This window comes from Numenius arquata, chromosome 2, assembly GCF_964106895.1.
Source record: "Numenius arquata chromosome 2, bNumArq3.hap1.1, whole genome shotgun sequence".
NCBI classification, from domain to species: Eukaryota; Metazoa; Chordata; class Aves; order Charadriiformes; family Scolopacidae; genus Numenius; species Numenius arquata.
In genome coordinates this window covers 38,875,729-38,897,970 of record NC_133577.1, presented here as the reverse complement: position 1 = coordinate 38,897,970, position 22,242 = coordinate 38,875,729, and the positions used below count along the sequence as shown (strand labels likewise).

The 22,242-nt window shown below is 36.7% G+C and overlaps 1 protein-coding gene across 1 annotated transcript in view; it reads right to left on the bottom strand.

Moving 5' to 3' along the window:
• THADA (THADA armadillo repeat containing) overlaps positions 1-22,242 on the bottom strand; it is a 162,629-nt gene extending 140,387 nt beyond the window's left edge. Inside the window, exons 1-20 of the mRNA XM_074166315.1 lie at positions 22,147-22,242; positions 20,643-20,737; positions 20,082-20,212; positions 19,160-19,308; positions 18,984-19,016; positions 18,093-18,145; positions 16,946-17,132; positions 16,188-16,282; positions 15,666-15,886; positions 14,032-14,723; positions 13,224-13,375; positions 12,926-13,081; positions 11,671-11,793; positions 10,626-10,749; positions 9,011-9,159; positions 7,956-8,166; positions 6,436-6,571; positions 5,953-6,089; positions 5,404-5,562; positions 4,066-4,223 (exon numbers count right to left, since the gene is read on the bottom strand). Of these exons, the coding sequence (XP_074022416.1) occupies positions 4,066-4,223; positions 5,404-5,562; positions 5,953-6,089; positions 6,436-6,571; positions 7,956-8,166; positions 9,011-9,159; positions 10,626-10,749; positions 11,671-11,793; positions 12,926-13,081; positions 13,224-13,375; positions 14,032-14,723; positions 15,666-15,886; positions 16,188-16,282; positions 16,946-17,132; positions 18,093-18,145; positions 18,984-19,016; positions 19,160-19,308; positions 20,082-20,212; positions 20,643-20,737; positions 22,147-22,222 (3,237 nt within the window). The 5' untranslated portion in view covers positions 22,223-22,242. The remainder of the gene's footprint in view (positions 1-4,065; positions 4,224-5,403; positions 5,563-5,952; positions 6,090-6,435; positions 6,572-7,955; positions 8,167-9,010; positions 9,160-10,625; positions 10,750-11,670; positions 11,794-12,925; positions 13,082-13,223; positions 13,376-14,031; positions 14,724-15,665; positions 15,887-16,187; positions 16,283-16,945; positions 17,133-18,092; positions 18,146-18,983; positions 19,017-19,159; positions 19,309-20,081; positions 20,213-20,642; positions 20,738-22,146) is intronic.

The window sequence follows — 22,242 nt, the reverse complement described above, 5'->3', positions numbered from 1 at the left end:
CCTCTGACTAATAGAAACAACTTTAAAATAAAAATAATGTTGTATGTATATATTAGAGAGCTACATTTAAAAGTGTCAAAAAGCTAAGTGCTATAACTAAACTGTCACCAATAGTTACTTTCTAGAGCTCTACCAGGATACCAAGTTTTTAAAGCTGTTCGGAAGCTTACAATTCCACACAATCTCATTCTGCAGAAAGATATGCTTTTTGATTTTTTTCTCTAATTGTTATCAACATTCAAGGTCTAAATCAAACTTCCAATATAATTTGTTTAAGCTACATAGCACATACTTAATTCTATTATGCAAAATTTTCTTCTGGAGTATTTCCTAAGAAATCTTCAGCAAAAGGTTCTTCAAAGCTTTTATATAAAACCAAGCATAAAATCATGTCAAGTTTCTTATAAAATTCTGCTTATTTTGTTACTCATAAAATAACATACTCTAACAGTCTGACAAGTAATCAAGATGTCGCAGAAGTTAATGTCATATCTAGCCATAGCTAGCTATACAGTTTTCCACCCTACTGTTAAGTAATTCATATTACCCAAGCAATGAGACTGCAAAAAGGAGACTAAGTCTACTTATTATTTCCTGCAGCTAAAAACCTGCCTAACGTGAAATATACAATAATTGGAGATATTTGAGGTAAAACAGTTATTTCTCTGAGTGGATTTTAGGATAGTTTGTGGACCTACAGGCTTTCAGCTTTCTAGCCCAAAAGCAGGAGTAAGTGCCCTTTTTTCAGAAGGAAATGACCCACAGACAGACCAACTCTCCAGGTGTGTAAACAAAACCAAACCAAGAAAACCATACACATGCAAATCAAATTACTGTCCTGTTCCACTACCACCCTTATGTTTTTAAAATAATTGTTATGAATTTTTTTGGGGTCACGTAACTTTCAACTTTACTATTTATAATTCTGGGCTTTTTGCAACAGCCACATTCACTAGAAGCTTACTTTAAATTGAACTCTTGATATATTCATTTGCACTCATAGGTTAGAGTTTGAAGAAAAAGCACTGCAATAACTCAGTTCTCGCAAATGATAGAGGACTGATGCTGAGGCAAGTGTGTAAGCGTGGATTCTTATCTAACAGCCTCCTGTCATCCACGAACATCCAGCTTTCCTGTGTCATAAAACCAGTACTTCATATGTCAGGATGGAGAACAAATCAAGGAATTCACATTTTCTTCAACATCACGAAAATCCTCAGCAACTGTGAGAAAAGATGACCCTACCAACTTCGCTTGCACAGAAAATAACACCCCGGTCCAAGTTAAAATACTCAAATATGAAAAAGGGAACAAATATCTTAAATACATTTGATCATCTTCATCAAGAACCTAGAGTAAAACAGCTTGGTCCTAATAATGTAACAATCAACAATTTAGAGGGCCACGCTTGCTGCTGAGACCAAGAATCTCAGTATTCAAGGCCAAAATTCTGTACAAGAGGTCCCAAAAGTGCTCTGAGAAACAGTTGGTACGTTTGTGCCTCCGTATCTTATTTTCCTGGCAATAAGATGCCACTAAAGTAGGGTCCTACATTCTAGAGGGTATGTTTTTCAAACCATCAGGAGAGGATGGCTTTAAACCCATAAAGGACTGCAAAAGCATCTCACAGATAGAAATAACTAGCAGTCAGTGGACTATTGCCAACCATACTGAACTCCAGAGGAGACAGACTGATTACATTAAGAACTGGGCAGCGGTTGGGTTTGGGGGTTTTTGTTTGTTTGTTTGAAGTTCTTCCTCGAATAGAACAAACTCCAAAGCAGCAATGGGAGCTGCACTTTTGCCCTGGTGGCACAAATAAGTAACAAGTATCGAGGGTTGTCGGTACTTAAAAGCTTTCTGTGTATTCAGTGTTCCACCACAAGGGGTCAGATCAGCTCTGACTGTGGGTTATCCCAAGCGGGACCCCTGGCACTGGGACAGTGCTAAGTCTACTTCTGCTGCCTGTTTCTCTTCACTTTGGTACACAGTTCTGGCACGCTTATCTCCCTAACTCGTTTTAAAACTTAAAAGGCAAGATAAGCAGGAGTTTGAGGAAGAGCTAAAAGTTCCTCCAGGCTTGGAACATTGTCTCATGATCTGCAAGTCGTATGACAAAATGAACACACAGTCTTCATTTGGTATGTTTTTGTTGATTATGTGGTGGTTATTAGGACATGATACTGTTTGTATTGATTGTCTTAACAGGAGAAGTTTTGAGCCTGCCACATCTGGACTTTAAGGGTTAGATGGAGAATGAAAGGTAGAATGCATATGTATTTGAATAGAGAGATTCCTCCAGCTATACTAGACACTTCCTATATCTATTTTAAAAGGCAAAGCATTCATCGCAAAACGTCTTAGGCTTTGAAGACTGCCAGTTCAAATACAGTATTTCAGACTCCTCTACACACACATCTTCACACCATGGAGCTGATGATGTTATAGTCAGTGCACACAGTGGCATTCAAATACCGTGCAAACCCAATATCTTACTCAAAAGAGATTAAAAAGTTCTGGTATTGACATTTCCAGTCATCTATGATTAGATCCCCCCCCCCCTTTTTTTTTTTTTAACAATCACGTCATTTCAGTTACAAAGATTGCAGAGAAAACGCCCATGCTTTTTCCTATAATATTGGTTACGCATTCAGCGAAATTGTATTTCCTTGCAAGCCTGAGGAAAATCAGGATTTCAAACTGACTTCTCATCAATTAGCATTCTTCAAATTAGAACGCAGACATTCTGTTTTACAGGAAGACATCACAAGTATAAAGACTCTAATGAGCCATCTATAGGAAAAGAAGATACGTTGCTTAATAACATAGCACTTCTGAAAGGGCAACTACTAATGTCTGCTTTCTAAATAAAGATTGAGTTGCTACAGAGGGAGCTGACTCATTCTAAAATACCAATTCCTTTTTGACTTAGAGCAGATTAAGGAACATAATGGTAGAAAAGCATATCTGTTTTCTCATTTACCCTCCAGACCTCTGCAACAATACAGGCACAGCTGTTAACCAGATGAAAACGTGAAGGCTAGAGACAATGCAAGAATAAAGATAGTAACATTATTTCCATGGCACCATGACATTAGATAGCATAAGAAATAAGATCTGCAGTACATTATACTATTACTCATTTTAAGATAGAAAGTTCTAATACCTAAGGGAAAACTAAATATATACTTTCTGTTGGAAACAAGAAGAGGTTAAAAAGTAATACGTCTTGCATATTTCAATCTTCCATGTAGAGACTGGTTTTGTTGAAACCATATGGAAATGAAAAGGTCATCAATTAAAAACAGAAATTTAATAAACACAAAATATTTCCCAAATAAATGCCTGTGGTAATCTAATTTCTTGTAAACACTACACTCAATATTCTACAAGAGACCCAGATGGCATATTAACATTTCTGATCTCTTAAATCAAAAAAATTGGAGGAAAAAGAGAGTCACATTACATACAAATTATTCATAATTCAGTCTCCTACGGAAGACAAGACTACAGCTAGTCAGCATGTTTGACTTTCAGAATTACTGATTATGAAGAGCAATTAATGAAGAGCTTTAACTAAAATCCCAACATCTAGAGTTCAAAATGAAACAGAAGACACGCTGAATATGAAGCCACTTTAGAAGACTTCTAGCAACTCTAGTAATGCCTAATACATACTGAGAGAAAGAGCCAGAAAAGGAGAGGGAGGGAGGCAGGCAGGCATTGGGATTCCTAAACACAGCATACAAGTTGTAAATAACTCCATACAATTAGAATGAATGTTAGCTATGTATAATAACTTCTTCACTTATCTGCTACTACCATAGTTATGCCTTCTGAATACCACTTTATCAAAAAGTAGACTGTTAACCAAGTATAATAAAACAAGAAAACCGTGAGAAGAACATGGCAATAAAAAACAAACAACAATAAAACCTGAAGAACTTCTCCCATACAGAATGTAGATTTAAGGAAAAACAGTTTTCTGAAAAAAACACCTTCCCCACTACACTACCATCACCCCAAAAGAAAGTGAATGGTTTATAATGAAAATTACTTCCCTACCTGTTCTACAGTAATCAACCCATCTGAAGGCTCAGATGTAGCCTGTGAAGGCAAAAGTTTACAAAGCGTCCCTAAGAGCAGAGACACTTCCTTCATGCTTCTCCAGCAGCATACAAGAACCATTTGAGCTGTGACGTCACATGTTTGCCTTTCTTTACCTTAAAAATAAAAATCAACAAATGTAATAGTGTCATTCAAGGTTCTTAGACATAGACTCGTAATTTAAACTTCATTTAGCCTGATCTCCTTACAAAACACAATTAACTATGAAAAGAATTTCTAAACTTGCTAACCCAAAAGAAAAAAAAATATCCCAGTTTTACTAACCCTAATTGCTTCCACTCCTGAACACTCACTGGAAAAGGCAGCAGTATACCAATTTACCAGGAAATAGCTATTTTAAAGAGTAGAGGTCTTTTGGTCACAGGTGGTATTCACCTGCGCACTGAACTATACAAACACCTACAGCTCTGGAGCCCGGCTCCAACAAACTCCATGTCAATCATCAATCCGTCACTCACTGTACGTTATTCGATTTTTAATCCAGGTGTCCCCATAGGAAGAGGCCTGGCAACGCCATCACGTTTCTAATACAACATCCCCATCTGGTGGCCACTGTGCCACTTTAACGTATTTACAGAATTCTTTTCATGAAACAAAACATATGGCCCAACCAAAACTATTTTAAACATAGGAAAAAACGTGAGGAAAGAAAGTTCAAATATTTAAGACTTAAAAAGCTTGCATAAACTATTAAATTTTAAAATGTACAAATATTCTATAAATTTATCCTGGCATACACTAAACAAAGTCTACAATTTATCACTGTGAGGCTCAATTTCATAACTGCTATTCATTAAAGCAGACAAAAACTATCTAATGTCTTACCACTGGAATCTTTCAAGCAGGAGCTTCTGCTTATGTAATTTCATGCAACAAGTTTTATTGCATGAACATATTCCCCAATAGTCTTGGGTACACCGGGGAGTGAAATTACACTGGGTAACACCTTTCAACAAGAAATGCATTAAAAGCATTGCTTGACAGAAAAGTTGTTAAAGATTACCTGGCCAGTGCAGTTAAGGAAATAAAGAGTCTAGCCCAATATCAAAACAACTCATTTACACTTGTGCTTTAAGAGAGATTAACCACAATCTTCCAGAAACACAGTGAATTAGTCTTTAAAACCATGCCCATGAATAACTAGCTTCTGACAGATTTATTGAAGAACTGAAACATTATACGGAGCAAGTAACTTCCAATTTTTAATCGCCCACATAAAATGCCTGCTCTATACAGAATATCTTGATTTAATTACTAATACAGCATTGGATTTACCTCTCATTTCTGTGCAAATATTTTCCATTGGCCTGTGGTCAGCCAGCTTTTCAGACTCTACTTTGCAGTGTTCTTTCAAAAGTTTTGCTTGCATAAAGTAATCATTCGTGTCCTGTGGTTGGATCTCATGCAGAATCACCTGCAGACGACCTGCACTTTCTACACATTAAACAAGAGGAATATTTAAGATAGTTTTGGTTTTTACTTCCAGTTCTTTATACAAATGCAATTCATTTTGGGTATGTAAGTACAAAAGAAAGCTTTTGGCACTAAAAAACAAATATAAAACTATGGTGATTACGAGGATTTAGGAAGAAAGAAAACTGGACTGTCATCTGCTCTGAAACAGATGCAACAACACAGTCTGCAAACTTAGTGCAGAAGTAAAAACAACCTCTATCAGAAGTTAAAAGAATGGCTTAAAATTATGACATCAGAAAATGAAAGGGAGGGGTGCTAGCTCTAGTTCTGAATTGCTGTAAGACAAACAGAACTTCAGAAGCTTCAGATTTTAACAGAATTCTTTTGGGATTTTGTTTGTTTGTTTACCTGAATCACTGTCCATTGGAATAAGACCCTCTGGTGATGAGCTCTGCACTACTGGTGATACTACAGCAGAGAGTTCGTATGACATCAGAATGAGCCTGGCCACCATTTCCTTCCATTCAGTTACCAATGTCAAGTTACTTAGAAGAAATAATAATAAATCACAAACTAAAAGCAACACAAGATGGATTAAAATAATTTTATATTTAAAAGAAAAAACTGAAATTACAAACACTTCTGCAACAGTATTTAAGAAAACGATAAATAGGATACAGTTGAAAAAGTCCTAAGACTGACTTTAACACATACAAAGGAAATACGCAACAGCTAGCTAAACAGTGCAGCAGCCAGTAAGAGTTCTAAAAGCCACAGGTACTGGATTTTGCTACAAATAACACTGTATGCTTTTATGTTCTCCTGAGCAGCTCTTCCACTGTGTTTAAATACAGAGTTATGACTTACTATTTAGCAGTATATTTTACTTACTTAAAAGGTAATTGCTGCAAAGCCCCCGTTATACAGTGCACTCTCCCATACATTGGGAATGATGCTGCTGCTTGAAGCAGAGACTTCTTAGCTCGAGATATTTCTTCTTCAACATTCACCAACAAAAGTTTGATAACTAGAATTTTTAAAAGTACAGATTTGCATTATACATACATACATATATTGTATTTTCTAAGAAACAAGTCTGCTGTAAAGAAATACGAACAAAGCCTGTTTTTACACAACAATTCAATGTAAAATGCACCGCAATTTCCTTGTTTACACTTTTCACTCTTTTGTCATTTAAATAAAAGTTGCTGTTGATTTTCAGTTATCTAAACTCCAGCAATATTTGTTATACTCGATTTTAGTCTGTCTATCCGAATGAAACAGCAGCTGTGAAAAGCACAGCCCAGATCCTATGCTTAGAGACAATCCCACAGCTCATGATAAAGTCCAAAGAATTTACCTACTCAAAGTCAAACTTCACCCTTAGAGCCAGGTTAATACAACAAACAGTTCAGCCGAATATTAAACATACATTAGCCACTAAAAAACCTGCTGAATTTTAAAAGATACACGTGCTTTTTTTTTTTTTTTTTTTTAATATATTTATACCATGCAGCATGTCAGTGTCAGAATCAGAATGAATTACAGCCCCAGACAACGAACTACGGATAACTAACAAGAGGAGGTACTCTGTAACAATGAGACATGAGGTTACTCATGCATTTGCTTCATTTATGGCAACCACAACCATGTCTGAAAATCATGATTTCACTGCATACGGAGAAAGTATTAATAGGCATCTGTAGAGAAACCAATATTGGCACAAAAAAGTAGACAATAGAGAGTTTTCTACAAATTACATCCAATGCTTTATTACAAATAATGAATTTAAAGATTTTCGTTTTATTGCAAGTTACAAAAGGTGGAGGAAGCCTGTTTAATGAATCTGCCAAGTCGGCCATATCTAGAGCCTCTTGGCTTTCATCCAGAGGCACTAAACCAAAGAAAAATATCCCACATGTGAACAAAGCCCAATTACTGCAGAAATGTATGTGCAGGAATGCAAATCACTCGGAAAAATGGTTCCAAGTGAACAGAGCTCCAATTTGCAGTGCTGCAAGTATAAGGTACTGGAACATGACACACCAACTAAAGCTGCTCTTGCTCCAGGTGAACGAGCTCTTAGAGGAAGCAGAGGTTCCTTTCCTGCACCTTATATGCACAGCTTCGTCAGGCTCGCTACCAGGGCCTCAGTTTCACTTTCCCTCTGATGAAAATAATAACAAAAGCCATTTTCTAAGAACATCTGATAGCCTTAACATGAACAGGACAAGATTAAGATCTTACTAAGGCACCTGGCTTCTTAACAGCAAAACAAAATATACTTAAAATCCTATTAGAAATAAGCAACTCTTACTCGTTATGCCTCCTACCAAAAGCCTTAAGGAAAAACAGTATGGTTTTGAATAAATAAGAAAAACACATGGCGGATCATTTTCCCAAAAGCTTACCTGCTAGAGTGTTCTTCTCCACTGTACTTACTGGTGTGTTTTCATCCATCTGGGGGTTATGCTCAATCCATCTTCCTAAACAAATATGCTGTAGTCCTTTATGATGTACTAAAAAGTTCAACAAATATGAAGCCGTGACACAATCGTATGGCTTGGTACTTGTGCTAAGATCCATTGCTGCTTGGAACAGGAGATCTAGATATTCAGAATCCTGAAAAAAAACCCCACCAATATTGCTCGTTTTATTGAGCTTACATATTGATTTCATTAAGCTACTTAGCACCCCGGAACTTAAAAACCCACTTTTCAATAAGTTTGCTTGTACGTATTTCTTAAGAAACACTTATTTTGTACACTGATCACCTTACGCTTAAAACATGCATGTGTATGTATTTAGCAAAGATACAATTACATACACACTGAGGATATGGACAGTCATTTATAAAGCAGTATACAAACACGCTGCACTTTACAGGAGGATGGGGTTTTGGGGGTTTTGTTTTTTCTGTTTTGGGGTTTTTTTCCAAAATACTGTGTTTTACCCACTAATGGACATCACTGAGAAGCATATCTTATCAGGAAGCAGTATTTGTTCACCAGTACTTAGGAATTTAGAACTAACTTTTTATTAAGTAATAAACAGAGAAATCACTATGGAGTCAAAGGGCAAAATTTGGGAGAAATCAAAAACCACAACCAGAAAGGAAAAGAACCAGAGTTGAATTTCTTAAAATACAAGAGTTGCCAAGTCAAAATGCTTCAATCATTTAAAAAGGGAAGTCACAGCTAAGCAAGGAGCTTGCATTAACTGTATCTCTGACAGTTCATACCCAATGAACTTCCTAAACTCCTTCATCCATTACTGAAACAAGCCTCCTTAGGTAGGGGCAGAAGCTATGCAAAAATATCTAGAAGATGCTAGCGATGACCAGGCAACTTGGACCAACTTCTAGTCCACAGGAATTATGCTTTGTACCTAACCCAAACACCTCGTATGATACAGAACATTCATCTTCCATGAAATTACTCCCTTTAAACTATTTTTAATTACATACCTGTAAATTAAATGCAACATCACGAAGTTTCATCAAAAGCCCAAATGCCAGAACTTTTATTTCCTCAAAAGTACTGGCAAAACACTGGATCAAAGTTCGGACACGAGTAGAATCGATCTCCTGATCCAACTGAAAAACTTGGGCCTGGCCTGTTTAAAGAAATCAATGCCTTAGAAAGTTTTGCTGTAATTCTTTGCAGAATAACCACTGTATTCACATTTTGCTTAGCTATACTAAAAGAAGCATTAAAATAAAATTTTAGCTAAAGCATTATTTTAGTATTACTTACTTCTCATGCCATGTTTACTGATGAAAAAGAAAGGTTACCATATCCAAAAAATGACCCTTAGTAATACAGAAAGGAACTTATTGCCAAAAACAGAATCCCATTTATTCACATTAAGCATTGAAAATAACCTTTATTTTAGCTTTGCTTAAAAATTCTTTTCCTTGAAGTATGTAATATTAGAAAATAATTCCTTTTAAAAAAAAAAAGGTTTAAAACTTCATTGTGTTTTGAGGTTTGGTTTTTGGGACTCTCTTTGTCATAGGACTAAGCCCCTAAAGTGGAAGCCATTACAATTTTTTGCTTTTAATTTAGATTTAAAGGAGTCGTGACTTCTGGTGACTGACCTAATGCTGTAAAGAAGGCAGAAATTTTAAGATGTAAACAAGCACACCACATTCCAGCATAGAACATAACAGCAGCTAAACCTCCTTTATAGAAGTCATGTTAGGCTTCTGAAATCCTAAAGCTGCTATTATAAACCACTCTCAATACAACTTTCTATTAAAAAAAACAACTTAAAAAGCAGCAACAACACACTATGAATTTATAATAATAAAATCAATGTGTTCATGATTTATTAAGGGTTTTGAGAAAAGATCTACCAAGACGGCATTTTTTCTTCCCTCTCAAAATCAACTTTTATCTTACATGTCTTGTTTCTTTAAAAAAAAAAAAAAAAAAAGAAAAAGAAAAAAAGAAGTCACAATTTAAGACTGAAAACATACTTTTATGGTGGACACATGATCCAGAAACAAGATTTAGCAAGACCATCAGTGCTCGAAGGCTCTAATACTTCCTGAATTGGGGTTGTCATAACAAGGTGAAGAAAATTTAAAATAACAGCAGCACAACAACATAAATTGTCCAATTAAGTTGTTCCCTATTTAGTATAATAATATCATGAGAATACGCAAGCCTTTTCAATCAAGAGGTTTTGTCGTCTCAACATTTTAAATTACATATTATCAAGATGTCAGAACAGGAAAACGGGGTAAAGTTATCAGAAACATTGAATCTTGTCAAAAAGTTTTCTTCATAAAAACAAAAATTCATTGAAAAACCTTGCTAAAAAATGGGCTATGCAAGAAAAAGAACAATTTATGGAAGAAGTTCAACAGACAAATAAATATTTGCATTTACTTCAATATTCCATTTTCCAATAAAACTTAATATTCTTCTTTCAGGTAAAATGAAAGAAACGTAGGAAATGCCACAGAAATTAAGGACTAAGAATACCGTTTTACCTCAGCAGAAACTGACTAGTTGGCATAAAAGAATCTTCTTCAAAACTTCCCATTCCTACAGCTTATAAATTAGTCCTCTCACCTTTTGGAACAGAAAATATTTCTGCTACTGATCCTAGAATACTTAGTGCAGAAAATCTGGTTGGGTGTGATGAACCAGGAAACAGTACCTCAAAAAGTCTGTCACATACAGATGACATGAAATCCTGAAAATGACAAGAAAAAATTTATGACAGTTTACTTGCTATCCTACAAACGTAGGTCTAAGCAACTGAATTCAGGACATTCTGCTTTACATGTTACCCAAAAAATTTTGACCTTACAGTTAATTTTGGAAGAATGGGAGGCCTACCTCTGCAGTACGGACAAATTTCTTGTTTCCTAGAGTACAGTGAAGGCTGGGCAATCATTTTTTTACTTAAAAAAAACAGTTTTCCTTCCCCACTCCCACAAAAAGATGGCCATTATATCAAAACCTCAAAAATTAGCTGAACAAGAAAAGCTGAACTCAAGAAACAGTTTAACAAAAAGAAACTGATTATGTGAGCCTTCAAATCGGAAAAAAGAACAAATACAAAAGAAGCCTTCATACAGAAGTCTGTGTGCTGAAGCGCTGCCATTCATTCTCTCACTGATCGTTCTGGAGAGCTAGAAAAAGGCTGAAGCCAAACAGATCCCCATTTCAAGCCTAAGTAGCACACTTCATTTAAAACTTGCTACTAAACTGCAAGTAGCTGACAGGAAATTTTAGCTTGGGTTGGGGATACATCTCCAGTCATTCCCCACTTACTGCTGTTTCAGTTCACATCATGGAGCAACCCCTCAGGAAACAACCTTTACTGCTTTTGGACAAAATTAACCTTAAATATACCCTCCAGATACAAATGGGCACCCAGTTCATGAGACAGCAGTACATTCAGTCAAAATTTACTTGCCTAAGTGCACAGGGAGTGGACAAGGTCCTTGGCACCGTTCTGCTTTAACAGGTTTCTTCCTTCTGTGCTGCACTACTTCCTAAAACAGATTCTGCCCAACTGACCCAGTGGTGTCCTCAACAAGAGTGAACTACCATCTTTCAGAAATGCTATTCCACTTCGTATACGTGTATCTCTAGCAGTTTAACTTACTTTATATTGCTGCAAAATCCCCAAAGGATGTCTTTTAGATGAGTTTTCAAGTAACTCTTCCTTGGTTTTATTTTGCTCCAATTTATAAAGCACCTGGGAACTTTCTTGTATCCTACAAAATAACTTTTAGAACAAAAACAAAACATAGGTAAGGCAAGAATCACTGACAGTTAAATAAGAGAAAGGGGGGGGTTTCAACTTATTTTACAGATCATATCGCAATTTTTAAAAAGTTTGCACACAATATAACAAAGAACAGATCCTTCCCTCTCCACTCCAAACCCAAGTTCTTTGCTACCCATGTCCCTTGCAACCAACCCTTTTCCCCTCCCTCTGCACCTCCAACACCACCTTCTATCCATCTTCCTCCTTAAATTCATGCCTAGTCTTCTCCCACGTCCCATTTTCTGTGGAACGTATGTTCCTCTATAAGAAAAGCTCAATTAATGCATATAATTTTTATAGCTTCAGTGTCTCTTACAGAGTTTGACTCACATCAGGAGTGCTTCCCCCAGCTCTTTTATTACCCACTAGTATTATTTCCTTTCTTATTGTACTCACTGTAACACAATTTTTCCATCTCACATTTCTCGGTCTGCACCAGGCAAGAACGGAAAGAGATGGACTTCTCTTTTGTTTCTGCCAAACCTATTCCCTCATTTTTCCCCCCCATCTCAAATTAATTATTTTCTCCTTCCACACTGCTTTCTTTTGCTATTAACATCTTCCAAAACATTCTTTATACATACATGGTTTCCTCATTTTATCCATATCCTTTTACCGTGATCTACATGTGGTCTTGGCAACTTCCACTATGTTGAGACACTCGGTCCCTGCAAACTGTACCAGCACATCTACATATGTCATGCTGTTCCCTTAATATTCCTCTACCCTGTCTTCCAAGTCAGGTTGCTGAGACTGATCAAGTGACTGTGAACTTGCCTGAAGTCTGGTAAGTCTACGTAAGCACACTTTTAGTCCACAACAATGGCAATTCAAGGTTCATTGCTCACTCTACAGCAAATTACTTTACTATTGGTAAATATTTGCCTATCAATTTTTTGTTTAAACCGTCCTTGCCTGCGATGACTTATCACCATTCAGTTGGGTGACACATACAACATAGTCCTGGTCTCTCTCATAGCTTCTCCTCTTTCAGACGAGCAACTTCACAACATGCTCTGTAGGATTTTTTTAAAATGCTATATAACTAACATAATAGGCACATTAGACAATGTTTGTAGTTTGAAATTACCTTTCTCAGTAAAGAACCTATCTGTTGCCTTACTGAAGGAGACTGGCTGTTCAAGTTGTACATCATGAAAAATTGAATCAGTTGCATTTCTTCCATAGACAAAATTTCCGTGCTACGATGGGTTTCACAAAGTAAGCCTAAAGCATCAATGCAAACCTGAAAGATATTTAGATGTTAACCACAAAAGAGTTACAGGCACCTATGATGATACCTTTGTTTTAAAACAATGCTAACAGACTGTTTAGGATTGAAGCAATTCTTCTGATTTAAAGACACAAAAAAAATGTTCTCCCTTTACCTGATTGTGCTGATGAACCAGACCCTGTTTTATACATTCAATAGACACAAGGCCATTGCTCATGATAGTTGAAAGTTCCAGGTGTCCGTGAGCCCTGGCTGTTCTTAGGCATGCCATTAATGCTCCAAGAGCTCCACGAGTACTGCGAGAGCCTAAGGAAAATGAAAACCAGTAATAACTATAGTTTGATTAACACAAACAATGTGCTAATTGCAATGTTTGTCAGAAACTCCCAATACTTCCAACACATGACCCACTACCCCCTTTTTATTTTTTACCCCATAATCCCCAAAATATAGTGTCTGTCACAGGTTAAACTAGTTCTAAATTACCTGGGTCCCAAAAAACTTCATCTTGAACATGTCATTGAAAGAAGAACCTTGTGAGGTCTCACAGGCCCTTATTTTAGAATTACAGTAAATTAGGTCAAAAACTACAAGAGAATCAAAAATCTCACATCCACATATTTGCAACAAAAAACAAACTGTGAAGCCTTGTTGCTGGACATGCCAGTGTAAGAAATAACAGCAGAACAGAAAAACAGTAGGAAAAAAAATACTGAAATGTAACAAAGCTTAGCACGTAAAGAGAACACTAAGGCACCCAGAGTTAGAATACTAATTATTTTGCTCATGGCATGAAGACACACTTATGATTATCATGAATTCCACTTTGAAATACTAACAGCAGTAATAACCATCTGGAATGCCTCTCCCAAATTAATTCTAATAATAATAGATCAGAAGTAACATTTCTGAGATTATTATTTTTTAAATCATAATTACAAATACAATATTTATTTTCTTACCTAGATTAGCAACTGCAGAAGTCTGAAGAATTCTAATCATGTAGCTCAGACTGTCAGGGCTACATTTCAGCAATTTTGGTAAATAGTAATCTATTATGTAAGTAGTTTGGTCGTGGTTCCCTTCACACAGTATTACTAGAAGAGGAGAAACCCAGATGTCATGCCACTGGTCAATCCAGGTGCTTTGTTGAAAACTCGAAGTAAAATGGGCTTTGTGATTAGTAAACATGGTTTCCAAAAGATCGCTAGCATAAGGTGCAAGAGACTGATCATTCATCACGTCCAAGATTTGTACTGGAATTGTTCTGTCCAACTGTAGAATATTTTCAGTGCCCACACACTCCACAAGATAGCCAAGAGAAGCGTATTTCCCTTTTACATGCCATTCCAAGCTTAGTAAACGCTTTAACAGCCTTGCAAAGAATGGGTCTGATTTTTCACTGGATCCAGTAATGGTGGTTCGGTGTATCTGAAGAAGATTCTTGAATATCAATTTGGTTTGGTGTCTGACAGCATCCAGAGGGTGTTCCCAGTGTGTATAAATGTATTCCAGCAGCTTCCCAATTACATCCGAGTTCCCATTAAGTTTGATTTTTAGATTTGGGGAGCCTGAAGCGAGGGCAGCCAGTGCTGAATTAGTCCAAATAGCAAGGATTCTAGACAAAGACGTTGCCATACTGGATTCTTTTAACCTTTTAAAAAGAACAAACAAAAAAGTTCACTTCAAAATAATTATCACATTAGTTTACCTCACACTAAAACAGGAAAGGAGACATTAACCATTCACTGAAGAGAAGATAGTAACACAAAAAGGAGGTGATGAATTGGATGTTGCAAAGTGTACCCTTAGTTATCTGACAGACTGTTACCTGGTCACAGCTAAAACCCCTAAACAGGGTGAAAATAAACCTGACAAGCCACTACACTTGCTATTTGAAAAACAAAGATAACAATTAATATCCATATGCTAATATTTGAGCAGCGTTATTGCATGCTTCTTGAAAATATAAGGAAAACTTTTCATTGCCATATAAAACTATAAAAACTGAGTACCACGTGTATGAAAACAAGAATCACAAAACTGACCTCCAAGGCAGGAACGAAGGTTGAACTGAATACATGTTTTCATCTCCTATCTAAGAGTGCTGGTAGTCTATTAGATGCAAGCAGTCAATGCTTTCAACCAGAAAAAAAATTAAATCTCATCTTACTTCAAGTATTGCACTCACTGGCACATTTTGTTTTCTCCTGTACTTTTAAAAGCACAGGAGGTGATGTCCTGAAATTGAAGTCTTTTTGTCCACATAACAATTGATTCTGCCACACCTTACCATCAGATAGGTGATAAACTAATCCCACCTATGTTGGAAAAACAAAATCATTTCAGCATGCAAGAGAAAATCCTAACTTAGAATTATCTATGCAATATCAAGGCACTGTATTTTTCAAACTTATAGAGTTCTTCTGAATATATTAAAAAGATGACACAACCTGTGGCAGAAACTAATATTATTACACTGAAAACATCAAAGTTATATTCCACCAGGACCATATAAACCATGCAAAAATACAAGTAAAAAGATCAACCCCCTCCTGCCAAACATGAAACAACACAGGCCAAAACACAGGCTTACTCTGGACTCAGAGACAACAAGACTGATGCGATATCTAACAGTAGTTTCTCCCCATTTTCACCCATGCTGCCATTCTTCCATTCCAGCATAGCCAGTGCTCCATGGCAAAGAAAGAGCAGGACCGAGTCAGGGAGTTGCTCCGTACAGAGAGTCCCACAGTTGCTCACAAACCAGGCTGGCACGCCTGCGCGTTGCGCTGACCCAAGCAGCAAGTCACTGACCTGCAATAGCAAAGTAACACCCATTGCAGTATCTCAGCAGAGCAGAAAAGCTGTTTTGTGCATAACTGAGAATCTGAAAAGATCTGAAGAGATTTCTTGTACATAGTTTTTCTCAAATTCACAACTCTAGTCTTATTATTTCATACGGCAAGGAGAGAATAAAGGATTTACACTTCCACAAAAGACTGATACAGAGGTTGGCAAGTCCCTGCTGTCCGTACCAGCAAAACCTCTGAACACTGGTAGCACTGATTAATGACACTATGACATTTCACAGTCTTTAGTGAAGAAATACACTTACCAATGCAGGCAGTTCTTCAACTGGCTCATACATGGCTTTAGTGAACAGAATAACGGCCAGTCCTGAGGTAGTCTGAACAGTTTGCAGGAGAGTTGCTACACAGCAGAGAAAGATGTTTCACATTAGAGTGCAGCAAACATTGTGTGCTAGAACTATTTATCAAAATTATAAAGATGGTATTGAATTTTCCTAGACTACTTGTAGTTGTATAATCACAAATCTTTAGTGTCTTCCTGGATAGCAAGTATTAGTGAATTTATGCTCTCGTGTAATGGGAAACTATTAATACCTTTTAACATATAGAAAATATAGAACTGCCCAATAAGAGAAGGATGACTGTGGCAGAGCCTACTGACATTTATATTAAATCCTACTATACAAAAGAATCTGTATAAGAAGTAAACACAATTAGTTACAGTGCACCAATAGTTCTGACAGCATAGTTCACACAGATATATAAACTTTTGGTTGGCACAGGCAGTTGGTGAGTCTCAGAAGTATTTCTCTTAGTTTCTGAATTATTAGTAATAGCATTTACCTTGGTATTTTTGTAGTAGAAGTTAAACTGCATACTCCAAAATTAAGATCTACAAATCATAGCTTGTCAAAAGACCTACTACTGCTCCCACTCCCATTAACCTCAGCAGTTCAATTTCCATTCAAGCTAAACTAAGTTTTTATATATACAGGTTGTGTTTACTACAAAGACAACAAGACTGACAATAAAAATATTTGGTTTTGAATGTTACTAAACTTACCATCCATTAGGAAGTTTGTGGAGCTTTTCAGTAAACTACACATACTTTGCCAAACAAAAGACTCCTGGTGTTTCCAAAGGCTCCCCTGGATATTTTCTTGTAATTTCTGTACAAGCATCATTGAAACTTTAATGGCTATCAGTAAATCATGCATCAGCTGACTCTGAACCATACGATTTCCATGATTCTTTCTGTTGAAACAAAAGCAGACAGACATGCCCACAAAAAGGAAATGAAAACTATTCTTCACCATCCACAAAAAACGACATTCTGCCAACTTTAGATAGAATTAATGGTAAAAACTAATTTATTGTTTGAGGTGACCAGATACGTAACTATAGGAAAACAAGAAGCAGACTCAAGAGCAGTGTTTTAAAATGAAGTTAACAAACATAATGACAAATTCTACTACAGTTTCTGCAGATTCCTTTGACAAACTTTCATTCGATTCCGCCTGAGCACAGCTGAACTCTTCCAGAAACTTTCTGAAAACCAACAGAAGATAGTGCTGCTCCTTTCTCATTTTTCAAGCGGTTCCTCTATGTGCAAAGTATATTTCTATGATTCGACTTTCTTCTACCGTGAAGACAGATAACATGTAAACTTTTAATGTACAAAATTACATTAAGCACCATTCTCCTCTGGGTACATGATGAGAGACCACAGTGAAGACTCTTTGCCTTATGCAATGCTGGAAAACATCAAGATACTAAATGACGGATGCTGTGACAGACTAAACAGAACATCAATACTGAATTAAATGCTCATAGAAAGTGGAAGAGTATTACTCTACCTGAATTTTAATAAGTGTATCTATTAATTACAGTGTTCAGTCAAAATTCAGATAGCAAAACCAAAACTCAAAGGCCTCACTTTAAAGTAGTAACTCTAACAAAATATCAGTGCCTTAATTGTTACCGCCTTTAACTTTCTTCCTTTCCTCTCTTATTTTATATCATTATATTGCCACAAAAGAAAAGAAACTCATCAGCAGCTTTTTTTTTTTTAATTTAGAATACGTATCACTGTAAAATGACATTCCCAACTTCATCAATGTATGGCTATCAAAGTGATATTCCAAACCATGCCAGATTATCTTGCAAGAGTGAAATAAAAACAGATAAAATACAGCTTATATTGAATTCACTTGCCTGTTTTCTTCCTGTAGGTCAAGTAGCGACTTCTGCAGAAACTGAAGAACTAGTGAAAATAATTATGGTATGAATTTATTTGAAAGAGAAATAGAACAGAAAAATTCCAGCAAAGCAATCTCACATACACATCATACCAAGACAAGATGAACAGTTATCTATATAACAGTGTTTCTTCCACTCCATAAACAAATTAAAATGACATTTCAGTGCAAACCCAAAGAAGCGATGCTAAAGCAAAACCTCAAGCTGGTTTGTGACAACCTGGTACAAAAGAAGTGTTTCCAACCCACTTGGCCTAATCCTGTGAGGTACTGAGATCTCTGGTTCCTCAATGAAAAGCTGAAATTACCAAGAGCTAAAGACAGATCAGCAATCAAATGTCCACAGGACACTGTGAGCATTACCTGCACGCTGAGGGCACACCATGTCAAGTCATCCCACATTACCAGCAGATCAGACTTCTGCTGAATTACTGCCAAACTAAAATCTTGCCCCAGCAGGCCTGGGCTTGCTATAGCCAAGACTGGCTGTTAACAGCTCAGTGTTACCACATCCAACTTCATCACGAGCCAAAGGACTGAAAAAGCTTGATGTAAAGTAGCATCAACTCCCCCAGTCCTTTAAGAATCACTCACTGGTATCTTTTCAGATTTATATCTAGGGCTGCTCAATAGAGCAAGACTGACCCCTGGCAATCCAAGGTACAAATCACGGAAAAGTCTTTGACAAAAAAGTACCACGTGAGGGTACAAGTTATTAGAAATTAACCAGGAAGAAATCAGATTTGATAGATCTTTATGCCTACCTCATGTTACTTCTTCACACATAACCTTCCCCCCAATAATCTACAGTGAAACTTACTTTATAATAAAGTATAACCTTACCTTCTTCAAACAGGTTCCTAACACTTGTTCTACCTGGAAGGGAGAAAATACATTTTAACTACTGAATACTAGCCAATATTACCTATTTTACATAGATAAAGTATAAACGTTACTATTAGCTGCCACACCAAGATGCACAGTTAAACCAGAAGACAATATATTCAATGTCATCCTACCTAAGCTGAAGTCCTCCATACAGGAAGTAAGGTTGTCCAGTACTCTTCTGTACAAATATACGTCTGTGGTTTTCAGTTCTTCCCTAAGGTAGCGCACAAAGCTTTGTACAGCTAATGTCATGAACTGTTCGGGAAGACTGTTTAGTGAACTGCACAATAAGAAACAGCACGATCAGTTAGCTCATGCTGAGGTGTTAAATATCCGCTTGACTAAAGTCAATGTCAGCTAAAACACCAATAATAGACAGATGTTGTTTCCTGCATGAAGACATGTTCTGCTTTAGAATAAACATGCATGTTCTAATTTTGCGACTAGAAAACCTGACAAAGGGGTGTAAAGCTGTGGCATGTGACCAAATACAGGTTGGAAGCCCTGCATCTCTCAGTGGGACAACAATTGGTTTTGGACATAGAAACGAAGACAGCTAAACACTGGATCTTAAAAATGTTAAGGCTGTAATAAAATCACTAAAGAAATCAGTACTTTCTCAGTAATTTCACAACATAAAAGTTTAATAGCAATAAAAATTGGCATAAGAAACCACAGGTTAGTTATGATTCCTCTGAACAGCCTCCTCTCAACATTGTCAAAGTTGAGATTTTATTTAACAGTTATTTTAAATATCTACTCTGATACTGGATTTTAAAATTCAAAGTGCTAATTACACACTATGTTGTCTTTCCAGTAATGAAACAGATCAAAATAATACTTCATTTTGAAGTTCTTTATCCAATGATATATCGTATTATTTATAATTAAGATTTTTAACTAAGCAAGAAAGAAAACCAGTACATATTCACAAATTAGCACCACAAATTTCCTGTCATTAAACTACAGCAATTTGTAATGCACAACAAATTACTGACTTCTAGGTAAGGAGCTCATTTAAAAAAAAAAAAAAAAGCTATCACATTTTTTTACCTTGCTAATACTTTTTTTAAGGGATTCTTCACACCCAGTGAAAAATATATCTCTCCCAAAATATCCAAACAAGCTTTAACCATGGGATCGCATGCAGAGTTTAGATCCATCTTCTTCACCAATGGTATAATCTATAATCAACAGAACACATAGTCAGCAAAAACTCATCAAAAACAGGTATATACCCTCATCATTAACAGAGGCAGAATTCCCTCTCATCCAAGCATATGGTGCAAAACTTGACATCTCTTTACCATATCCCATTGAGTTTTAGGTGTTCAATAATGTTCCAAGAATACCTCTAATACCAGAAATACATATGTACAAAATAGGAAACTTGGTATCCCTTGCCTTTCATCATTTCCAGTAACTGCAGCCCTTGCTAAATTAAGTACTAGAACTACATTTCTACCTAATGCATGTGCAGCAGTAACCACTGCTTTTTATCTGTTTCCAGGAATGTTTAAAACATTATAAACTTTATTTTCAAATTGTATTTGCCACTAACACACATGACACTCTCAGTTACCAAAACCCACACTAACAACAGCGAAGTCTTACTTGTTTAATACACTGGATCTGCTGGATGCCATCGCTCAGCTGTGCGCAGTGCAGAAGCAGAGATGCCAGACTTTGCTCTTCAGCCTTTGAAAACACTACATTTGGAGGAAGAGTCTCTTTTTAGAAAGGAATTACAATAAGCAGCATAAAAACCACATAATTTATAATAAGAAACCACTGGTTAATTCTCAGGTTTTTTTCCTTATCCAGTAAACCTACTGGTCTGCAATCCCTTAAGTCACCTTACAATACCTTAACACTAACTTCTTTTTTCTAACAAATGAAAAATACAAGTTTCACTGTAACATAATAGTAGGCCCCATCTTCAGTATGAAGATCAGTTTCACAAAATCACAGCATGGTGGAAGTTAGAAGGGACCTCTGGAGGTCATCTGGTCAAGCAGGGTTACCTGGAGCTGGCTGCCCAGGACCATGGCCAGATGGTTTCTGAATACCTCCAAGGATGGAGACTCCACAACTTCCCTGGGAAACCTATTCCAGTGCTCAGTCACCTCCACATTAAAAAAGTGTTTCCTCACAGTCAAAAGGAACTTCTTGTGTTTCAGGTTGTGCCCATGCCTCCTGCCCCATCACTATTCAACGCAGATGAAAGCCTGGCTCTGTTATCTTTATGCCCTCCCTTCAGATATATTTACACATTGATAAAATCCCCCTGAGCCTTCTCTTCACCAGGCTGAAGGGTTCCAGCTCTCCAGCGTTTCCTCATAGGAGAGATGCTCCAGGCCCTTCATCATCATAGTGGCCCTTCACTGGACTCCCTCCAGCACGTCCATGTCTGTTTCATACTGGGGAGCCCAAGAACTGGATGCAGCACTCCAGGCGTGGCCTCACCAGTGCTAACTAGAAGGCAAGGAGCACCTTATACTAACTTTAGTAGACAAATCTTGAAATACCCTTTTTTGGTTTTGTTTTGCCTTTTTTTTTTTTTTAACCTAAAGATGACTGGAAGCTTATCTCATCGAACAAACAAAAAAAACAACCCCAAAACCAACCCACAAAAGAGCATTTGAACAGTGTCTTTAAGTCAAGTTAACTACAGAAAATACAAAGCCTGGGAAAATAGACCCAGATGACCCACTCAGAGATCTTTCCAGCCTCAAACATTCCGTGGCCTTTTAAAATTCAGTGTTATCCCACATATGAAGGCTAGTACTTCAGGCCTGCAAGTGGGATCACAATTAGGACCTTCTACCACCTTCACAGCAATGATAAGATAAAACAAAACAAAGACATTTCAAACCAAAGACACAGCACTATAAAGGATTCTTTTAACTCTGTCAAGGTAAGAAGTCATTGTCATTACTAAATAAAAACAAACCACAAAAGAGGAAACACACCTAAAACCCACAAAGCAAAACCACCAGAAATAAAAACATAAGAAAAAAAACACCAAACAAATCAATTTCAGTAGCTACTCAAACACATTCTACCAACAGAAAAAGAAATTGCAGAACGTTAGTTCAGAAAAAAATACCCCACTTACTCTGAAGTTTTTCAAGCTGCTGCTGATCAAGAAAGAATGCATCTGCCTGAATTTCCTTCTTCTTCTTTAAAACCATTTTAGCTGACTAAGAGATAC